This window comes from Myotis davidii, unplaced genomic scaffold (assembly GCF_000327345.1).
Source record: "Myotis davidii unplaced genomic scaffold, ASM32734v1 scaffold530, whole genome shotgun sequence".
In the NCBI taxonomy this organism is placed as follows: domain Eukaryota; kingdom Metazoa; phylum Chordata; class Mammalia; order Chiroptera; family Vespertilionidae; genus Myotis; species Myotis davidii.
In genome coordinates this window covers 380,111-398,075 of record NW_006282272.1, presented here as the reverse complement: position 1 = coordinate 398,075, position 17,965 = coordinate 380,111, and the positions used below count along the sequence as shown (strand labels likewise).

General features: G+C 45.0%; 2 protein-coding genes across 2 annotated transcripts in view; one reads left to right on the top strand and one right to left on the bottom strand.

The window, feature by feature from the left end:
• The window catches only part of CASK (calcium/calmodulin-dependent serine protein kinase (MAGUK family)), a 232,579-nt gene that overhangs the window by 108,061 nt on the left and 106,553 nt on the right, over window positions 1-17,965 (bottom strand). Inside the window, exon 6 of the mRNA XM_006752810.2 lies at window positions 663-765. Within this exon, the coding sequence (XP_006752873.1) occupies window positions 663-765 (103 nt within the window). The remainder of the gene's footprint in view (window positions 1-662; window positions 766-17,965) is intronic.
• GPR34 (G protein-coupled receptor 34) lies at window positions 4,115-10,161 on the top strand. The gene is made up of 3 exons (XM_006752804.2): window positions 4,115-4,208; window positions 5,193-5,289; window positions 8,708-10,161. Exon 3 carries the CDS (start codon window positions 8,810-8,812, stop codon window positions 9,926-9,928), a length of 1,119 nt encoding a protein of 372 aa, XP_006752867.1. The 5' UTR covers window positions 4,115-4,208; window positions 5,193-5,289; window positions 8,708-8,809; the 3' UTR covers window positions 9,929-10,161.

The following is a 17,965-nucleotide window of genomic DNA, read 5'->3' as shown; positions in this document are numbered from 1 at the left end:
CCAAATACACAGATCAGGGCTTGAGCAGTACTCTGACAAATGGAAAAAGTAAAACAGCATGAAATGAAAAATTAGCCATAGGTGTAAGCCTGAAAGTACATAATCCCGACATTTCTTATTTGACTTCGTCTACTCAGTTCAACCTTAAAAATCACTTTGCCTCAAACATCAACTTCTTCCAACATTGTTTCAATCTCTGTATGTAGGGTCTCTTCTCTGTTAGTGCTGGGGATGCAAAGAATAAAAAGCCTAGCCCGGCTCACTGGTTGAGTGTTGACCTAGGAACCAGGAGTTCACGGTTCGATTCCCGGTCAGGACACATGCCGGGGTTGCGGGGTCCATCCCCAGTGGGGGGTGTGCAGGAGGCAGCCGATCCATGATCCTCTCTCATCGTTGATGTTTCTTTCTCTCTCTCCCTCTCCTTTCCTCTCTGAAATCAATAAAAATATTTAAAAAAAGACAACCTATTCTTAAGGGACTAAAATTCTAGTTATGACTACAGAGCTATTAAATTCAAAACTATACAATGGCACTTTTGGGGGGGTGGGGTAGGGGGCAATGGGGTATAAAACATTGAAGAGAGGGTAATATCTAGTGTGAAAGTTTTACACCAGCCTAAAAGTGACCAGGTTTCGAAAAATATTTTTAAAAAGTGTTCTTACCTCCAGCTACAAGTCCGGACTCTCCTAACTGAATAGCTACCCCGAAGCCCCCGAGTTTAACAGGTGCCGAGTTTTCCTTTGAAGCGAGGAGAACACAGTGGGGCTGAAAGCAAAACAGACAAAAACACCAGAGATGAGGATTAATTTAACATGAACAATTCAATGTACACAAAACCGAGTAACATGACAATAAACTAATACAGTAAAAACTTCTAGAATTATCTTGGGTGCTTGAATACTTTGTCTTATTCTCACTTCTAGTTGATGTCTCCAAAGACTTACCTGTTCTATCTACTATTTTCCAGGAATTATTTGCTTCCCAGATTAGGGTACGGTGCTAAGGATTACTTAGGATTCTAATCACTGTGCTGTGCACTTGAAGCTAATATAATATTGTATGTCAACTCTAATTAAAAATAAATTAAGCCCGATGGGTGTGGCTCTCAGTGGTTGAGCGTCAACCCAAGAACTAGGAGGTCATGGTTCGATTGCGGTCAAGGGCACAGGCCTGGGTTGTGGGCTTGACCTGAAGTGTGGGGTGTGTAGGAAGCAGCCAATCCATGATTCTCTTTTATCATGGATGTTTCTCTCTCTCTCCCTTTCCCTTCCTCTCTGAAATCAATAAAAAAATATAAAAAATAAATAAAGGAATTACTCAGGAAGCACAGATGCTTAAGGAAGATACATTTTTTGCCTTTTCCATGCAATGTTCTCTTCCTTTGAGTGACAGTCTACATTTGCTTAAGGAAGAAATATCTTTGACACCTTGTGCTCAAATGTTCCCTGAAACCTGGCTTTACTACAGTGTCTGGGCCTTCAGGGGATGCTATGGCCTTTCTCTTCTTCCTTCATTTCACCCCTAAGTAAGAAGAGTCAGATCAAATGACTGCAAGTGAGCCTGGTGCCTAGGGAATTCTCTGCCCTGGCCATGCCCGCCTTTCCTCTGGCCCCGCCCTGCCTCTCTGTGGGAAAGGGAGGTGAGAAACCGGAAGTGGGAGAGGAGACACGAGGCCTGTCTCTAGAGAAGAAACTGGAAAAAGACCTATCGATTATACAATAGTAGCCTATCCATATAAATGCCATGATTTTGATCATTTTACTGTACCGATTAAGAGAATTTCTTCTTTTGAGGAAATATATATAAAGAGGTAGATAAAGAGGTAGATGAGAGCGAGAGGCTGAGAAAGATAAAACAAAAGTGGAAAAATGTTAACATACGGGGAATCTGAGTGAAAGGAGTCTGCAATTCTTTGTACTATCCTACCCTATTGTAAAGTCACTCAAAAGAATTCCTGTGGTTATGCTTTCGATTTGTTACATGGTGAGCTCGATTTGTTTCCATTAGATGCTGACCTAATTTGGTATTTTAATTATGTAAAACATGTGCATAGTTCCAGGTGAAAACTCTAAGCAAATACCATTCCGAGAGGTGTAGCTTTGATCCCTCTCCTCACTTGCAACCTCGCCCTTCTCATGGGTAACTATTGGTATCTAGAGATTTTCAAAAAAATCTTTATTGAAAGTATTACATATGTCCCCTATTTCCCATTGGCCCCAGCTAGCATGGAATTTTGTTTTTTATTTTTTTAATATATATTTTTCGCTCAACCACTGAGCCACACTGGCCAGGCCTTTGTTTTTAAACAGACATTTGTGCGCTGATGGGAGAGATTCGTAGAGAGGAAATACATTTCCAGGAGAGAGAGGGGATGGGACGGGGGTGCACCAGGGGGCGGGGGGCTGGCCCTGGTGGCAGTGAAGGCGGCAGGATGCGGGGCACCTGCGGAGGCAGACAGATGTGGATGTAGAGATGAGGAAGTTCCCTTCTGAGAACTTCTACTTTCCATTTCCTTCAAAATCAGATGCGATCACCGAGTGGGAGTGGGACAGGGCCGGCGGCTGCTGGCAGTTTGTAGAGAGCGGAGGTGTGCAAAGGATTTGCAAAGGACAGGAGCGCGAGGTGACTAAGTTGGTCGCCCTCAAATGGTACCATCAGCATCCCCCAGCCTTGCTGGCTTCCACCCCCCGCAGGTCCTGATTCCTCAGGTCTGAGATGAGGGACACTGATGCTACTGGTCTGGGAGCCATACTTTGAGAAGCACCGGGCCCGGGGAAGACAGCAAGACTGGCAGCAGTGGATTCACCTGAGGTCTGTGGTCATGAATCAGAAGTGAGACCAATCAGTGTGAAATGTGTTTGTACCCCGCAGCCCTCCGCCTGCCTGGCAGGGTTTAGGCCTGGAGGAGGCGGTGAGCTGAACTGAACCGGGGTTGGGATTCAGATAGAGGTATCAGTTCAGAGAGGGCACCAAATAAGCATCTCCATTTATTTCTTTGTGTTCACGTTTATCTTTATATAAATAGAAACCTAAGATGCTGACAAAGGAGGAAAAGGAAGGGTGAGGGGAAGTGGATTTACAAGAATGAGGTAAGGGCCCAGCTGGTGTGACTCAGGGGTTGAGCGTTGATCTATGAACCAGGAGGTCATGGTTCAATTCCAGGTTAGTACGTACGCCTGGGTTGCAGCCTTGATCCCTAGTGGGGCGGGTGGGGGGTTGGGGGGGGGCTGCAGGAGGCAGCCGATCAATGACTCTGTATCATCATGTGCCCTTGACTGGAATCAAACCCGGGACCCTTCAATCTGCAGGCCCATGCTCTAGCCACTGAGCCAAACCAGCTAGGGCTCAATGCTTGTGTTTCAAAAGTCCATATAAGATACAGCTACACAGGTAACTCTAAATCAACTTCTACTCTAGCTTTGCATGGTAGGTCATCAACAAACCTTCTCAAACGCCCTTCCTGGCCTTCTGGTTAGCTACAAAATAAAGGCCACATTATGGACCTTAAAAAAAAGGAAAAGAAAAAAATTGTTCCTCAAGAACCAGCAGCTTTTGTAAACTACCCTTTACATGTCTAAGAATTATCAGAAATTCATCTCAACATTGTCACAGCCCACACATGCTCTAATGAGCTCCAATAACAGTTGGATCATGAGAAAGAGCCTTCTTAAATGTAAAAACTTGAAATCTTGAATCAGCCATAGTGACTAGCATTTAATTATACTCATTAAATATGACTTTGCTAAAATTACACATTTCAGGATGTAAAATGCATCGACAGAAAATTAACTTCCAAAAACTGTGTGATGAGATGTAACAGGTGTTCTTTACTCATCTATCTTTACCTCCACTATTATGCTTTATACTAAAACGTTTTAAAGGGGAAAAAAGTCTGAAAGAGAAAAAGCCCATTTCTAATGAGAACTTATACAGCTTCTTTATTTTGAGGGACGAGGGAAAACCTCATCGAAAAGACAGACATAATTCCCTAAAGTTCAGTGTCCGCTGAGACGAAAGCTGAGGGTTGTCATACTGAAAAAAGAAAGAAAAAGGAAAAAAAAAAAAGCCGATTACCACATGCAGACAGGAAAAAAAAAAAAAAGCAGAAAGCCCTAACCCACGGCCCCACCGGATGCAGGAGCCCAGCTGACACACTGACTGTCTAGGGAAGTGCGGGGCTCAGTGCCTTCCACTCCGGAGCCTGAGCTGTGAGTACCCCTTGATTTCTACTACTCAGACGATCCTTTCTTCTAGTTAGAAGCGGAGAGATCTGAATACGAAAAGTGAGGCCTGCTTTCAGAATGATGTCTCGGCTGATCTGACTGGTCTGAGTGAGGAGCTGCAGTGGGTTTCTTTCCAGTGTATTGTGATTTTTTATGATTTCCAATTACGCATGATCTTTCACTGACTGCCTTTATTAAGTTCTGCTGTCTGCCTAGTCTCGATGATAGCATTTTCTTTACTGTGCTGTTACTATTTTATGGTAATGACCAGATGTACTGCAGTTTAACTTTTGGGCTTCAGAAGTAAATAAGGGGACTATTAGAGAAAAGCGAAAGCAAAATGCTCTTTAGTTAATTCAGCTAAAGTTGAAAAAATGGTTTTCTTAGACATAGTTAAGTTTATAACAAAACCTAATATGCTACTAATAGTATTTTTTTTAAAAATCCTCACCTGGGATATTTAAATATATATATATATACTTTATTAATTTTTTTACAGAGAGGAAGGGAGAGGGATAGAGAGTTAGAAACATCGATGAGAGAGAAACATCCATCAGCTGCCTCCTGCACACCCCCCACTGGGGATGTGCCCGCAACCAAGGTACATGCCCTTGGCCGGAATCGAACCTGGGACCCTTCAGTCCGCAGGCCGACGCTCTATCCACTGAGCCAAACCGGTCAGGGCTAAATCCTCCCCGAGGATATTTTTCCATTGATTTTAGAGAGGCAGGGAGAGGGAGAGACAGAGAGAAACATCGATCTGAGAGAGACATAATGATTGGTTGCCTCCTGCACACACCCCAACCAGGGCTGGGGAACTTGCAACTGAGGTACGTGCCCTTGACCGGAATCGAACCTGGGACCCTTCAGCCCTTCTGCCGATGCTCTAGCCACTGAGCCACACTGGCCCGGGCTACCAATGGTATTATTTCCAGAGTAACATGCTTTCCATTTCTGTTCTGCACGCAGCAATGAATGCAGCTTCTGAAGCATGGCCTGAATGACAGTCTCTCTCATGATGCAGTGAAGCCACAAGCGGTGTTAGGTCGCTGCTGCCACCAAACAGGTATGTCCGGTAACACAGCCATGCGCCGTTCTCGCCGGCACCCAGACTGCATTTCAAAACTTGCTCATTCGAGGCCACAGAGGCATGTGCTGGGTTCATGAAGCTCCTACAGGAACTGGCAAAGGCCGGGTGGCGATGGGCAGAAAACCACTGCGCCCCCTGCAATATGGCACACGGGCCACCGGAGCAGCAGCGGCCATTTCCCGCCTTCACTGGCCATTCTCAACAAACCAAACACACGCTTCGCAAAACAGCAACCATGGCCTTAAACACAGAGTGTGGTTACTTAGCGGATGTAACTCGACTGACATTGGAAAGGAGGCGAAAAACAGCCACGGAATTTCAAACAGTATTTAGTCAGTTAATTTGTAAATAAATGACTGGACACTAGCCGCCGACTATACGCTTCTAAGTGATGGCTACTATTACTAGTTAAACGGACGCATTGCTTTGCTTTATTTTATTTAAGCTTGAAAATAAAGCTGATCAGAGGTTTATGCACCTCGGTTGTAGGTTCCCCAGCCCTGGTCGAGGGTGTGTGCAGGAGGCAACCCATCATGTGTCTCTCTCACATCGATGTTTCTCTCTCCCTCTCCCTCGCCCTTCCTCTCTAAAATCAATGGAAAAATATCCTCGGGTGAGGATTCAGCCCTAACCGGTTTGGCTCAGTGGATAGACCATTGGCCTGCGGACTGAAGGGTCCCAGGTTCGATTCCGGTCAAAGAGAGGTTTATTGGGGGTCTTGTCCAACTATCATTTATTTTATTTGCAGGTTAGAGCTGAGGCAAATAGTTTCGGGATCTGTGTTGTGTGCTAGCAGCTTTCTAGAAACATCTTAAGGCTCTCAGGCCTAGAAATAAGTTGGCAAAGATATGTTCTGGGGGAAGTGCCGAGCATTCTGACGAATGATTTGTGATTCTGTAAACTCTGTACTTATTACCAGCTGTAACGGACATAGCAAATAGGAAGATGAATACCTTTTCTAGAGAAGTAAAGCTATGCGGCATAATCTCTTCTTAGAACTATGGATAATGTGAAAGGAATCGTGTCAAAATACTGCTGACTGAACTCATCACTGACAAGGAAAAGGCTGGCCCTGGCCGGTGTGGCTCAGTGGATAGAGTGCCGGTCTGCGGACTGAAGGGTCCCAGGTTTGATTCCGGGCAAGGGTACATGCCCGGGTTGTGGGCTCAATCCCTGGCCCCAGTCAAAATGCATGCTGGAACATATCAATGTTCCTCTCTCTCATCTCTCTCATCTCTCTCTCTCTCTCTCTCTCTCTCTCTCTCTCTCTCTCCCTCCCTCCCCCTTCTAAAAACCAATGGAGAAATATCGTTGGGCGAGGTTTAACAACAACAAAAATGCTGACCATATGTACTTAGGAGGAGAGAGGCTTGGTGCAAAGGATCATGGGCATCTGAGTCCCAACTTGGGCGCTGCCACTTCAGATGTGGGTGGTCCAGGGTGAGGATCATGACCTCTGGACCTTTCATGACCTCTTTTGTAAAACCTACCTCGCATGGCTTCCCTAAGGATTACGTAAATGAAATATCCTGATCGTGTGGAACGCGCTGCCTGGAACATAGCAGATGCTAAATAAATATTAGGTAGCGGCTCAGCTATCTGGCCCCAGGGCTCAATTCTGCATGCGCCTTAGGATCCCCCGAGGAGCTTTTAAAGGAAACCAGGGCCCGGAGCCCATTCCAGACCAATTAGATCAGGTCTGCGGGGGGAGCCAGGGTGGCCTGGTCCCGCGCTCACATCCCCGGGGACAGGCGCCTGTGGCCTTCAACTCGCTCTGATATGACTGGGCTCCTCCCCATCGCTGGGCCCTTTCCAGGGTGAGCTGCTGCAGGTGCCAGTCTGCCTTGTGGGTGGAAGCCTACCAGCTCGAGACAGGACCAGACGAGCAGTAACCATCTTCACTTACGACACCACCCGATCACCCTGGCCGGTGTGGCTCAGTGGATAGAGTGTTGGCCGGCGGACTGAAGGGTCCTGGGTTGGGTTCCAGGCGAGGGCACGTGGCCCGGTTGCAGGCTCTGGTTGGAGCCCCCGTGGGAGGCAACCGATCAATGTGTCTCTCTTTGCTGTTTCTCTCTGTCTCTCCCCTTCCTTCCTACTCTCTCTAAAAATGAATGGAAAAATATCCCCGGGTGAGGGTTAACAAAACAATAATAAAAAAAGGCCCCCCCCTGCCCAGACGTAGGAATTCAGCCTAAGGGGTGCGTGTTTGTTGCTGCCACATCACACTGCTGCTATGGCAACTGGAGCCGATTGTAATTGTGCAGCTGTGTTTCTGTTAAGTCAGCTAGAGCCCTTCCTATACTGGAACAGTTGACTTTAATATCCACAAGGAGCCCTTTACATAGTTTTATACCAAAATCCCCTCTTTCATTCAACAGTCTTTATTGTACCAAGCACTTGGTACATAGCGGCAAACAAAGTAGACTTGGTCCCTCGCTGCATGGAGTGTAAGGTGTGGCCTGGGAGGAGGAAAAAACGATTGTTTTAAAAGTCACTGCAGCTCCCTCTGTCGGCATCCCCCTCCTGGCTAGACGGCACCATCAGCTGCACACTTGGCAGCCTGCCCGCCTTCCTCGATGGCCCTTCCCTTCTAGAATTTCCTAACACAAAAGCACGCTGGGAGCTTCTGTCCACTTGATGAAATTTGCCTCCCTCCCTCCACTGCTCTGAACTCCGGAAAAAGACCCTAACCGAGGCTGGACAGCTTCCTCTTCGCCAGTTCCCCTTCCACGGAAGATAAGTGTACCCTCCACCCTCCAGCAAAATGGTTTCTTCTTGAGCAGATCGGCGCTTGAGTTAAGAGAGGCTGAGTTCTCCCAAATATTGTTCTTTGTAGAAGATGCCAAAGCAGGAAATTGCTGTCATTCCAAATCCACGTGTCTTTTTTTTTTTTTAAAGAAGTGCAAGTGATGCTCCACCAAGGCAGTCACCTGGCTGGCTACCCCCCCTCCCCCCCGGCACTCTTTCTTTCTTTTAAAAAATATTTTATTCATTTCAGAGAGGAAGGGAGAGGGTGAGAGAGAGAGAGAAACATCAATGATGAGAGAGAAGCATGGATGGGCTGCCTCCTGCATGCTGCCTACTGGGGATGGAGCCCACAACCTGGGCCTGTGCCCTGACCGGGAATGGAACCCTGACCTCCTGGTTCATAGGTCAATGTTGAACCACTGAGCCACACTGGCCGGGTGTGATTGTACTATATCTTTGCTGCTTGTTTTTGACACCATAATGCTGCTCCATACATAGAATACATACTCACATGGTCTAAGGCTCTAAAGTAGGAGAAAAGTAAATTTTGCCGTGTCTAAAAAAAGTCACTTATTATTTATGCTTGCAGTTAAAGCAACGTCTTCAAACAGCAAATGAATCAATGCCTGACCTTCTGTTGTAGGAAGCATCTGAAGCCCTTACGGAAGCCACCCGCGAGGACCATGTCCTTCGGGACCTCCGCCTTTTGATCCCCCCAGAAGACGACGCGACATCACCCGTGACCATGACGCCGGCCACTTCGGCCAGCAGCTGGCCTTCCTCTCCCCAGGGAGCCTGCTTCCTGACCAACCACAGCGCCCCGTCGCCACGCAACTTCTCGGGGGCCCCGAATTCCACCGACTGCCCCATGGACGAGCACCTGCTGTCGCGAGCGCTCGCCGCCTTCTACTCGGTCATCTTCCTCGTGGGGCTGGTGGGGAACATCATCGCCCTCTATGTGTTCTTGGGGATCCACCGCAAACGGAATTCCATTCAGATCTACCTCCTGAACGTGGCCGTGGCGGACCTCCTGCTCATCTTCTGCCTCCCCTTCCGCATCCTGTACCACCTGAACCACAACAGGTGGGCGCTGGGCGTGGTCCTCTGCAAGGTGGTGGGCACGCTCTTCTACATGAACATGTACATCAGCATCATCCTGCTCGGCTTCATCAGCCTGGATCGCTACGTCAAGATCAACCGGTCCGTGCAGCAGCGCAAGGCCGTGACGACCAGGCAGAGCATTTACGTCTGCTGTGTAGTCTGGGCCGTGGCGCTGGCTGGGTTCCTCACTATGATTATTTTAACCCTGCAGAGCGGAGGACACAATACCACCATGTGCTTCCATTACAGAGACAAGCGGAAGGAGAAAGGCGAAGCCATTTTCAATTTGGTGCTGGTGGTCATGTTCTGGCTGATTTTCCTCCTGATCATCCTGTCCTACCTGAAGATCGGCAAGAACCTACTGAAGATTTCCAAGAGGCGGTCCAAGTTTCCCAATTCGGGCAAATACGCCACGACGGCCCGGAATTCCTTCATCGTGCTGATCATTTTCACCGTCTGTTTCGTGCCCTTTCACGCCTTCCGGTTTGTGTACGTTTCCGTGCAGCTCAACGTGTCCTCGTGTTACTGGAAGGAGATCGTGCACAAGACCAACGAGATCATGCTGGTCTTCTCGTCTTTCAACAGCTGCCTGGACCCCGTCATGTACTTCCTGATGTCCAGTAACATCCGCAAAATAATGTGCCAGCTTCTTTCTAGAAGGTTCCAAGGGGACTCGAGCAGGAGTGAAAGCACGTCGGAGTTCAAGCCAGGGTACTCCCTCCACGAGACGTCCGCCGCGGCGAAGATTCAGACCGGTTTCTGAGGCATGTTTGGGCAGCACGTTCAAAAGCCTCTTCATTCCCTGAAGCACGAACGTTTTCCAGGACGAAACGCGAGCATTTACAAGGCCCGGATCTCCCCAGAGCTCTTTTCTTATGGGCGATGTTTCGTTTGCTTAATTGTAAAATATTTCAAGGAAAAGAAAAGCGTACGCTTATCACTAGGTTTTAAGTCTGTGTGTAAATCTGTTCAAAATGTATTGTTCAGCTAACACTCTTCAAAAGTTTTAAATTTTCTTTCATTTTCAAAAAATCCTCACCTGAGGATATCCCCTCTCCCACTGACTTTTTAGAGAGAGTAGAGTGGAGAGAGAGAGAGAGAGAGAGAGAAACATCTATTGGTTGCTTCCCTCATGCGTCTGGGGTTGAACTTGCAACTGAGGTGCATGCCCTTAACCTGAATCTAACCTGTGACCCTTTGGTCTGTGGGCCGAAACTCTAACCACTGAGCAAACCGGCCAGGTATAAGCTAACTAACACTCTTAACAAAGATTATAAAGTTAAGTGACATGTATGGCTTCAACAACAGGCTGATTAAAGGAAATGCCATAGTTTCTCAAGTCACTAAAGTAGTTACTCAAAAGTAAGCACCTATTACTAATTTAAAGTGTGTTTAAAAGTAAGTTAAATGATTTGAGGACTGATTTAAAATGTCAGAAAATACATGTTGATTGTCACTTTAAAAGCTTGTAATTTGCCTCTGTATTAATTGATGCCTAAACCTTTATAAGAGATGAATTGATGATAAACTTCTAATAAAACATGGAATCCCCCAGTATCTCTCGCTGCCTACATAAAATGGAAAGAATTTAAGTATCACACGGTACTAGTAAAATCAAACAACAGCTGAGCTAAGAATGCAATCGCCTAGCAACAGGGCTTGAAACTTAGCCACCTCGAACCACACTTTCATAGAGTAAAATGGAAGATGTGCTCACCCTGTATATCCGCCGGAACCTCAAACACACATGTGATAAAACATACGTAATGCTGCTCAGGGAACTAAACGATTGGAAACAAGCTGAGTGAGTATGTGCCTTATGCACAAAATGAAATGAACTCCATCTGCATCAGCACAATTCACAAAAGCAACATTGAATGATAAACAAACTGCAAAAGGGCATGGAACACATGAAAGCAGGTATGTAAAATACAAACACATGAAACGGTACCATATTCTTTAAAAAAAATATATTCTTATTGATTTCATAGAGGAAGGGAGCGGGAAAGAGAGTAACATCCATGAGGAGAGAGAATCATGGATCGGCCGCTTCCTGCACGCCCCACACTGGGGATGGAGCCTGCAACCCGGGCCTGTGCCCTTGACCAGGAATCGAACCGTGACCTCCTGGCTCACAGGTCGACGCTCAATCACTGAGCCACACTGGCCAGGTTTTAAAAAAATATTTTTATGAATCTATAAATACACAATAAAAATAAAAAACAGACATGGTAATGTACACAATATGTACACTAACTGCGAGTTAATGGTTATATTTGGAGAGAATTAAAGCACACATGGCAACGTGTTAATGTCTGTTAAACCTGTGTGGTAGTATACGAGTATTTTATATTATTTTTGGTATATTTCTAAGTGTTTGAAATAGTTCATAATAATAAAGAACTCTGTAGATCAGAATTAAAAGGGGCAAATTCTGAAATTTTCCTGGATGTTCAAGAATACTACAGACACTGGGGCGGTGGGGGCTTGCTCTCGGGGGTGGCGATGGCTGGGAGGGGTGGTCAATTGGAGAAAAAGGAGATATGTAAAACTTTAGACAATTAAAAAAAAGAATAGGCCAATACAGAATGTCATTTACAAAACAAAAATATTTGAGAAAAAAATTTATAGAAAAATTAGATGCTCAGAAAAAAGTAACATTTCTATTAGTTCCCTTGCTTTGACAATGTTAACAAATACCAACCTAAACTGAAATTTAGCATTTCTGTTTATATGATTTTAAATACTGCTTTCCCCTCATGTTCTCAAAATTATTATTTTTTTATATTAGTGGTAAAGATTTTATATGCTTACATGAATATTGTAAACATATAGTTTGAATGGTTAAATTATAATGTCTATTATTACCACTAGTTTTATGAAATATTAAAACAAATACACTCATAGTTCTAGAAGCTGTCTCCAGATTTGACTAAGTGAGATGATCTCTGTAAAGCCCTGCAAATGGCATTCTTAAAAAAATTAAAAACTACAGAGTTAATTCTTGCTACATTTGTAGGACGATAAATTTTCATAAAAATCAACTTGCCTATAAGCTCATTTCAAATCTTGTTTACCAGTAGAAGTTTCACGAATAACCTAAATCCTGAGAATGTTTCTAAATTTTTAGAAAAGGAAAAAAACCCATGCCACTTACCAAATTTAAGGCTATTTATTAGATATAATTTTTTATTTCGTACTTCACCACTAGTGTATACAAGCAGGAGACACTGTCCCTACCTCCCCCGACCCAAGGTTTAGCTCTAGAAGCATATAGAAAAAGGAAATTCAGAAGTGCTGTACCCTCACCTTACAAAAGGTCTCCAGACAAAGTTTCTAAATAACATCTCATATGCAAAACCAAACAAGGCAGATTTAACTGCCTGGCTGCTGGAGCGAGACAGAAATGCTGAGTGCTGCTGTGTGTTTTGAGACAATGTGGGCAGAGCTGGTTTGATGGTGGTTGACTTGCTAAGATCAGGTTCCTAGAAAAAGGAAATTCTATTCTAGTACAAAAGGTCTTATTTTCAACATCTTTTGGAAATGAAGTTTTCAATCCTGCTGATGTAAAAGTAGAACTAATATGATTACAACTATTTGAAGCAATGCCCTACGGAAAGTTATCCATAAGAGAAAAACAGCATGAAACCGAGTTCTCCAACAGGCAACCTGGATTTTGCAGAAACATGTTCATGGGCAAATTATTTTTTAACCTTTTGAAATACAAATGGAAACCTATTTTCCCAGATATTAAAATACATCCTTCCCCTTTAATAGGGAGAACACTGCGGAACAGATGCAAAGAGAAACTTTTCATGAAACAATACACGTCTCCAAGCGGACCTTCAATGAGACACGAGAAGACTATTTGACCAACTGATGCTCTCAAAAGGGTTGGAGCAGGAACAACTCAGAGGGAAGCTAGGACTCTGTTAGTCACACTGTGCTGGAATCTTGCAAAGTGGGGTTAAGTGAATTTGAAAAAAAGGTTCCTGAGTGACTCTGACACACTTTCCTCCCTCAGAGAACCACTGGAAGGAAAGGAGACACCAAAGGATTAGAAAACTGTGGCACATCTACACAATGGAATACTATGCGGCTGTAAAAAAGAAGGAACTCTTACCATTTGCAACGGCATGGATGGAACTGGAGAGCATTAAATAAGCCAGTCAATGAAGGAAAAATACCACATGATCTCACTCATTCATGGATAATAGAGACCATTATAAACTTTTGAACAATAATAGATACAGAGGCAGAGCTGCCTCAAACAGATTGTCAAACTGCGGCTAGGGGACTGTCTAGGGCAGGGGGAAAAAATGGACACATATGTAATACCCTTTGTAATACTTTAAGCAATAAAAAAAAAGAAAAAAAATCAGGAAAGGGAAGGATGGATTAATAAATAGTGGTGCCCTTATCCTATATAATAAAAGGCTAATATGCAAATTGACCAAACGGTAGAATGACGGGTCACTATGACGCGCACTGACCATCAGGGGGCAGATGCTCAATGCAGGAGCTGCTCCCTGGTGGTCAGTGTGCTCCCATAGAGGGTGCGCCACTCAGCCAGAAGCTGAGCTCATGGCAGGCCACCACTGGAGGCGGGCAGTAAGGAGCGAGGGGTCCCGGACTGCAAGAGCCCCGGACTGTGAGAGAGATGTCTGATTGCCAGTTTAGGCCCGATCCCCAAGGGTCCCAGACTGTGAGAGGGCACAGGCTGGGGTAAGGGTGCGCGAATTTCTTGCACCAGGCCTCTAGTTTAAAATAAAAAGCCAAGTCATAGCCTCACCTAGTTACACACACACACACACACACACACACACACACAGTAAGTGGATTAAAGAGTTACATGAAAATATTAATAGATTTAAAAATATGTGACTAACTCATTAGTATGTGACTAACTCATTTGTGGATGGGAAAGAACTTTCTATTGATAAGACAATAGAAAGAACCATAGGAAAAAAACGCATAGATTTGACTAAAAAGTAGACTTTTGGGGGGGTTAAAAACCATAAAAATAAAAGCAAAAGCACAAAGTGGGGAAAAGTTCATCTGACATTGATGGAGAGCCTTTTGTGTCCGGTGCCAGTACACACCGTGAACTTGTAAAGAAACCCATATTATTATTTTTTAAATATATATTTTATTGATTTTTTTACAGAGAGGAAGGGAGAGGGATAGAGAGTTAGAAACATCAATGAGAGAGAGACATCGATCAGCTGCCTCCTGCACATCTCCCACTGGGGATGTGCTCGCAACCCAGGTACATGCCCTTGGCCAGAATCGAACCTGGGACCTTTCAGTCCGCAGGCCGACGCTCTATCCACTGAGCCAAACCGGTTTCGGCAGAAACCCATATTTTTGATAAAAAGAAAGCACTGGCAGCTCAGAATGTAACCTGAACTCTGCCAGGTCCGATGAGGCAGACACATTCTCACCGGCAGCTGCAGTGCCTGCATTCACAGCTGCACGCCCAGGTGAGGACACGGGCCGCGAGGGCCGCCGCAGCGCCCGGGCGCGGACTGGCTTCGGATGGAGGAGGAGGGTGGCTGGGTGCTGGGAACAGCTGACCCAGAATCGGAAGGGAAGTAAGTGCTGCTGGGTTCGTCCTAAACGTCTATTTTGCTTCTTATTTCCCCTCTTCAAGTTCACATGAGAGGACGGGGAAGCAAAGGATAGTTATTTGTGGGCCCTTTGCTGGGCAAGGTGCTTGAGATGCACTATGATCACTGAATCATCCCTGGACGGGGGTGTGCATAGCAATGGTATTTCCCACGAGGGATGTGAGTTGATAAATTTCTATTCCCTGGACACCGTGTCTTCTGAGACAATGCTTTTCATTTTCACTTCATCCTGCCCTAACACAATGGTAATGACCGAGGTGTCGCTTTTTATTTTATTTAAAAATATATTTTTATTGATGTCAGAGAGGAAGGGAGAGGGAGAGAGAGGAACATCAGTGATGAGAGAGAATCACGGATCGGCTGCCTCCTGCGCGCCCCCAACTGGGGATGGAGCCCACAACCCGGGCATGTGCCCTTGACCGGAATCGCACGCTGACCTCCTGGTTCATAGGTCGATGATCAACCATGGAGCCACGCTGGCTGGGCTGTGATGTCTCTTTTTAAACATTAATTGGCATTAATATGTATTTGTGGCAAAAGGTTCTGCTTACAATGCATCAAGATTGTGTAATGTCAACCGAAAGCTTCAAGACTAGTTTTGTAGCTCTCAACATTTGTACTCTGAAGGCGCAAAGGCTACAGGTTGACCAGAAGAGCAAAATCCAAGTGGAGCATCCCACCCTCATTCATTTTGCTTCTGGCCCTGGAAATGCAGAAAGAACCTGCAGGAGATGAGCTGTAGGAAAGGTTGCTAAGTATGGTTTGGAAACGGGTGTTGATGACGCATAGAATCTCTCTGCGTTAGTAAAGCCACGCAAGTTATTTCAGGAGCAAAAGTAAGCTGTTACAGTCAGGCTGTGATGTGGTAATTCCGCATATCACCTTTTTTTTCTGAAACATTTCAAATACACAAAAAGGAGAAAACAGAACTTACCAGGCAGCTAAGCACTCCTCATCCCACCTGCACAGTTGCTAATGTTCTGGCCTCTTTGCTTAAACTGTTTCCTTGCACCCACACAATCCAAAAAGTTTAGAGACACTAAAGCTCACCTCAAGCCTCTCTTCTTGTAAAAAAATATTTTTTATTGATGTCAGAGAGGATGGGAGAGGGAGAGAGAAACATCAAAGATGAGAGAGCATCATGGACCGGCTGCCTCCTACACGCCCCTACTGGGGATTGAGCCTGCAACCCAGGCCTGTGCCCTGACCGGGAATTGAACTTGGGACCCTTCAGTCGGCAGGCCGACGCTCTATCCACTGAGCCACACCAGCTAGGGTCCAAGCCTCCCTTCTGAAGTTTGTGTATACCATTCTGATATGTAACTTTATCCTTTTATAACATATGTATACATAACAATACACCAGTTTTTCTTTTAAAATGGACACAAATAGTATCTTCCTGTGACATTCTTTTGTCAACATTTCTCATTCACATTATGTTTCGCTTGGCACATATAAATCTCATTCATGTTCGCTGGTGGGAAGTGGCTCTTTTTACGGGAAGTGTTTTGTTGGGCAGATAAACACCACCCCCAGTCTCCATCCCCCCAACAACGGGTTCGTAGGTGGTTCCCACTTCTTTACTATCGGAAGCCATGCTCAAGTGAAGACTCTTGCACGTCGCGCGCACGCAGTTTCTCTGACACCTAGCAGCGGCGATGCTTGCTTGGATGGCTGTGCGCATCCTCAGTTTCTTAGTTGTGACAAATTGCTCTCCAAGATGATTTTACCAGTTTATGTACCTATCCCACCGCTAGGAAGATACGAGTTCCTGTTTATCCACATCCTCAGGTTTTCTCAGGTTTGCTAACTTTTGCCATCCTGGTGGGCGAGATGGCCTCCCTGCGGTTTTAGCCTGTACTTCCCTAATGACGAGGGGAATGGAGCACCATCTCATGTTTTTTGTCCATTTACATTTGTCCTTGGGTAAACGTACCTGTTCATATCTGTACTTCTCCCCCTTCCCTCAACGAGTCACTCATCTTTTATTCTTTTCTTTCTTTCTTTCAAATTGCTGAAGCAGCTCTCCATATATTCTGCAAGCGAATCTTTGCTGTTTATGTGGGTGGCAAATGACTTCCACCAGAATGGGACTTGCCCTTTGCTCATGGTGCCTTTTGCCAGACATTTTCAGAAAGTAAGACATTTTTTGATGAATAAATCCAGATAAGCCCTGGTCTTTGAAAGACACCCCTCAAGGACCACGCTAAAGAACTGCAGATGAAATTACCAATTCAGTAAGACAATTTGGCATTTCAGTCATAAATAGTACAAAGAAGTCCAAATGAGGTGTTCCCTAAGAACTCCGAAATAGAAATGTTTCCTGAGAGTTAAACTATATAACATTCAAACATCAGAGTACAGACATGCAAATGCTTTTAAAGCACAGAGAATCTCCTAGACCAGGAGTTGACTGGCTCAATGTATCAACAAATTTAAAGAAAGAACTGGCCATTCACTAGGGGGTCAGTGAGGGAAGACTAGGAGGAAACAGGCGGGGGGATTAGGACAATGTTGGTATTGGCCACTCAAACACAGTTCGGAGGAAGCATCTTGAGCAACGGACCAGGAGCGTTATCCTGGTGGTAAGGCCACAGGCGAGGGTGATGGTGGGGCTGGATCTAATAGGTCTTCTTGGCCCAGTGACATTACACATCCTAGATAATAAAAGCCTAATATGCTAAGTGTCCGGTGGAAAGGTTGGCTGTTCAATTAATCAAAGACAGGAAGTGTTTTGTTGGGCAGATAAACACCACCCCCAGTCTCCATCCCCCCAACAACGGGTTCGTAGGTGGTTCCCACTTCTTTGCTATCGGAATCAGAAAGGTCAAGTCTCTTACCCAATATCGCACAGCTTTAAAGTAGAGAAACTAGAATTTAATACTTTTTATTCAAAATTCTGGCTTGCTTTAGTAGACTATGCCTATTGATTCACAAATTCATCTTCATTGCATAGTAGAAATTTGATGAGATATAGGATAGCTAGATAACCAAATTGCCACTTCTCACTTTAACCTACCCAGATCACTTCCAGAAAACAAAAATTGGGGTCAATCTTATAAGTTAATAATACAAAATGTTGTCTAGAGGACCCCTATTCAAAAGTATCTCTCTATTCCATATCGCCAGTCCCCAGGAATTATCAATTTCTCATAATAGAGAAAATGCCA

Coding starts and splice junctions, on each gene's coding strand:
- GPR34 (XM_006752804.2), top strand. CDS start 8,810: ATGACGCCGGCCACTTCGGCCAGCAGCTGGCCTTCCTCTCCCCAGGGA.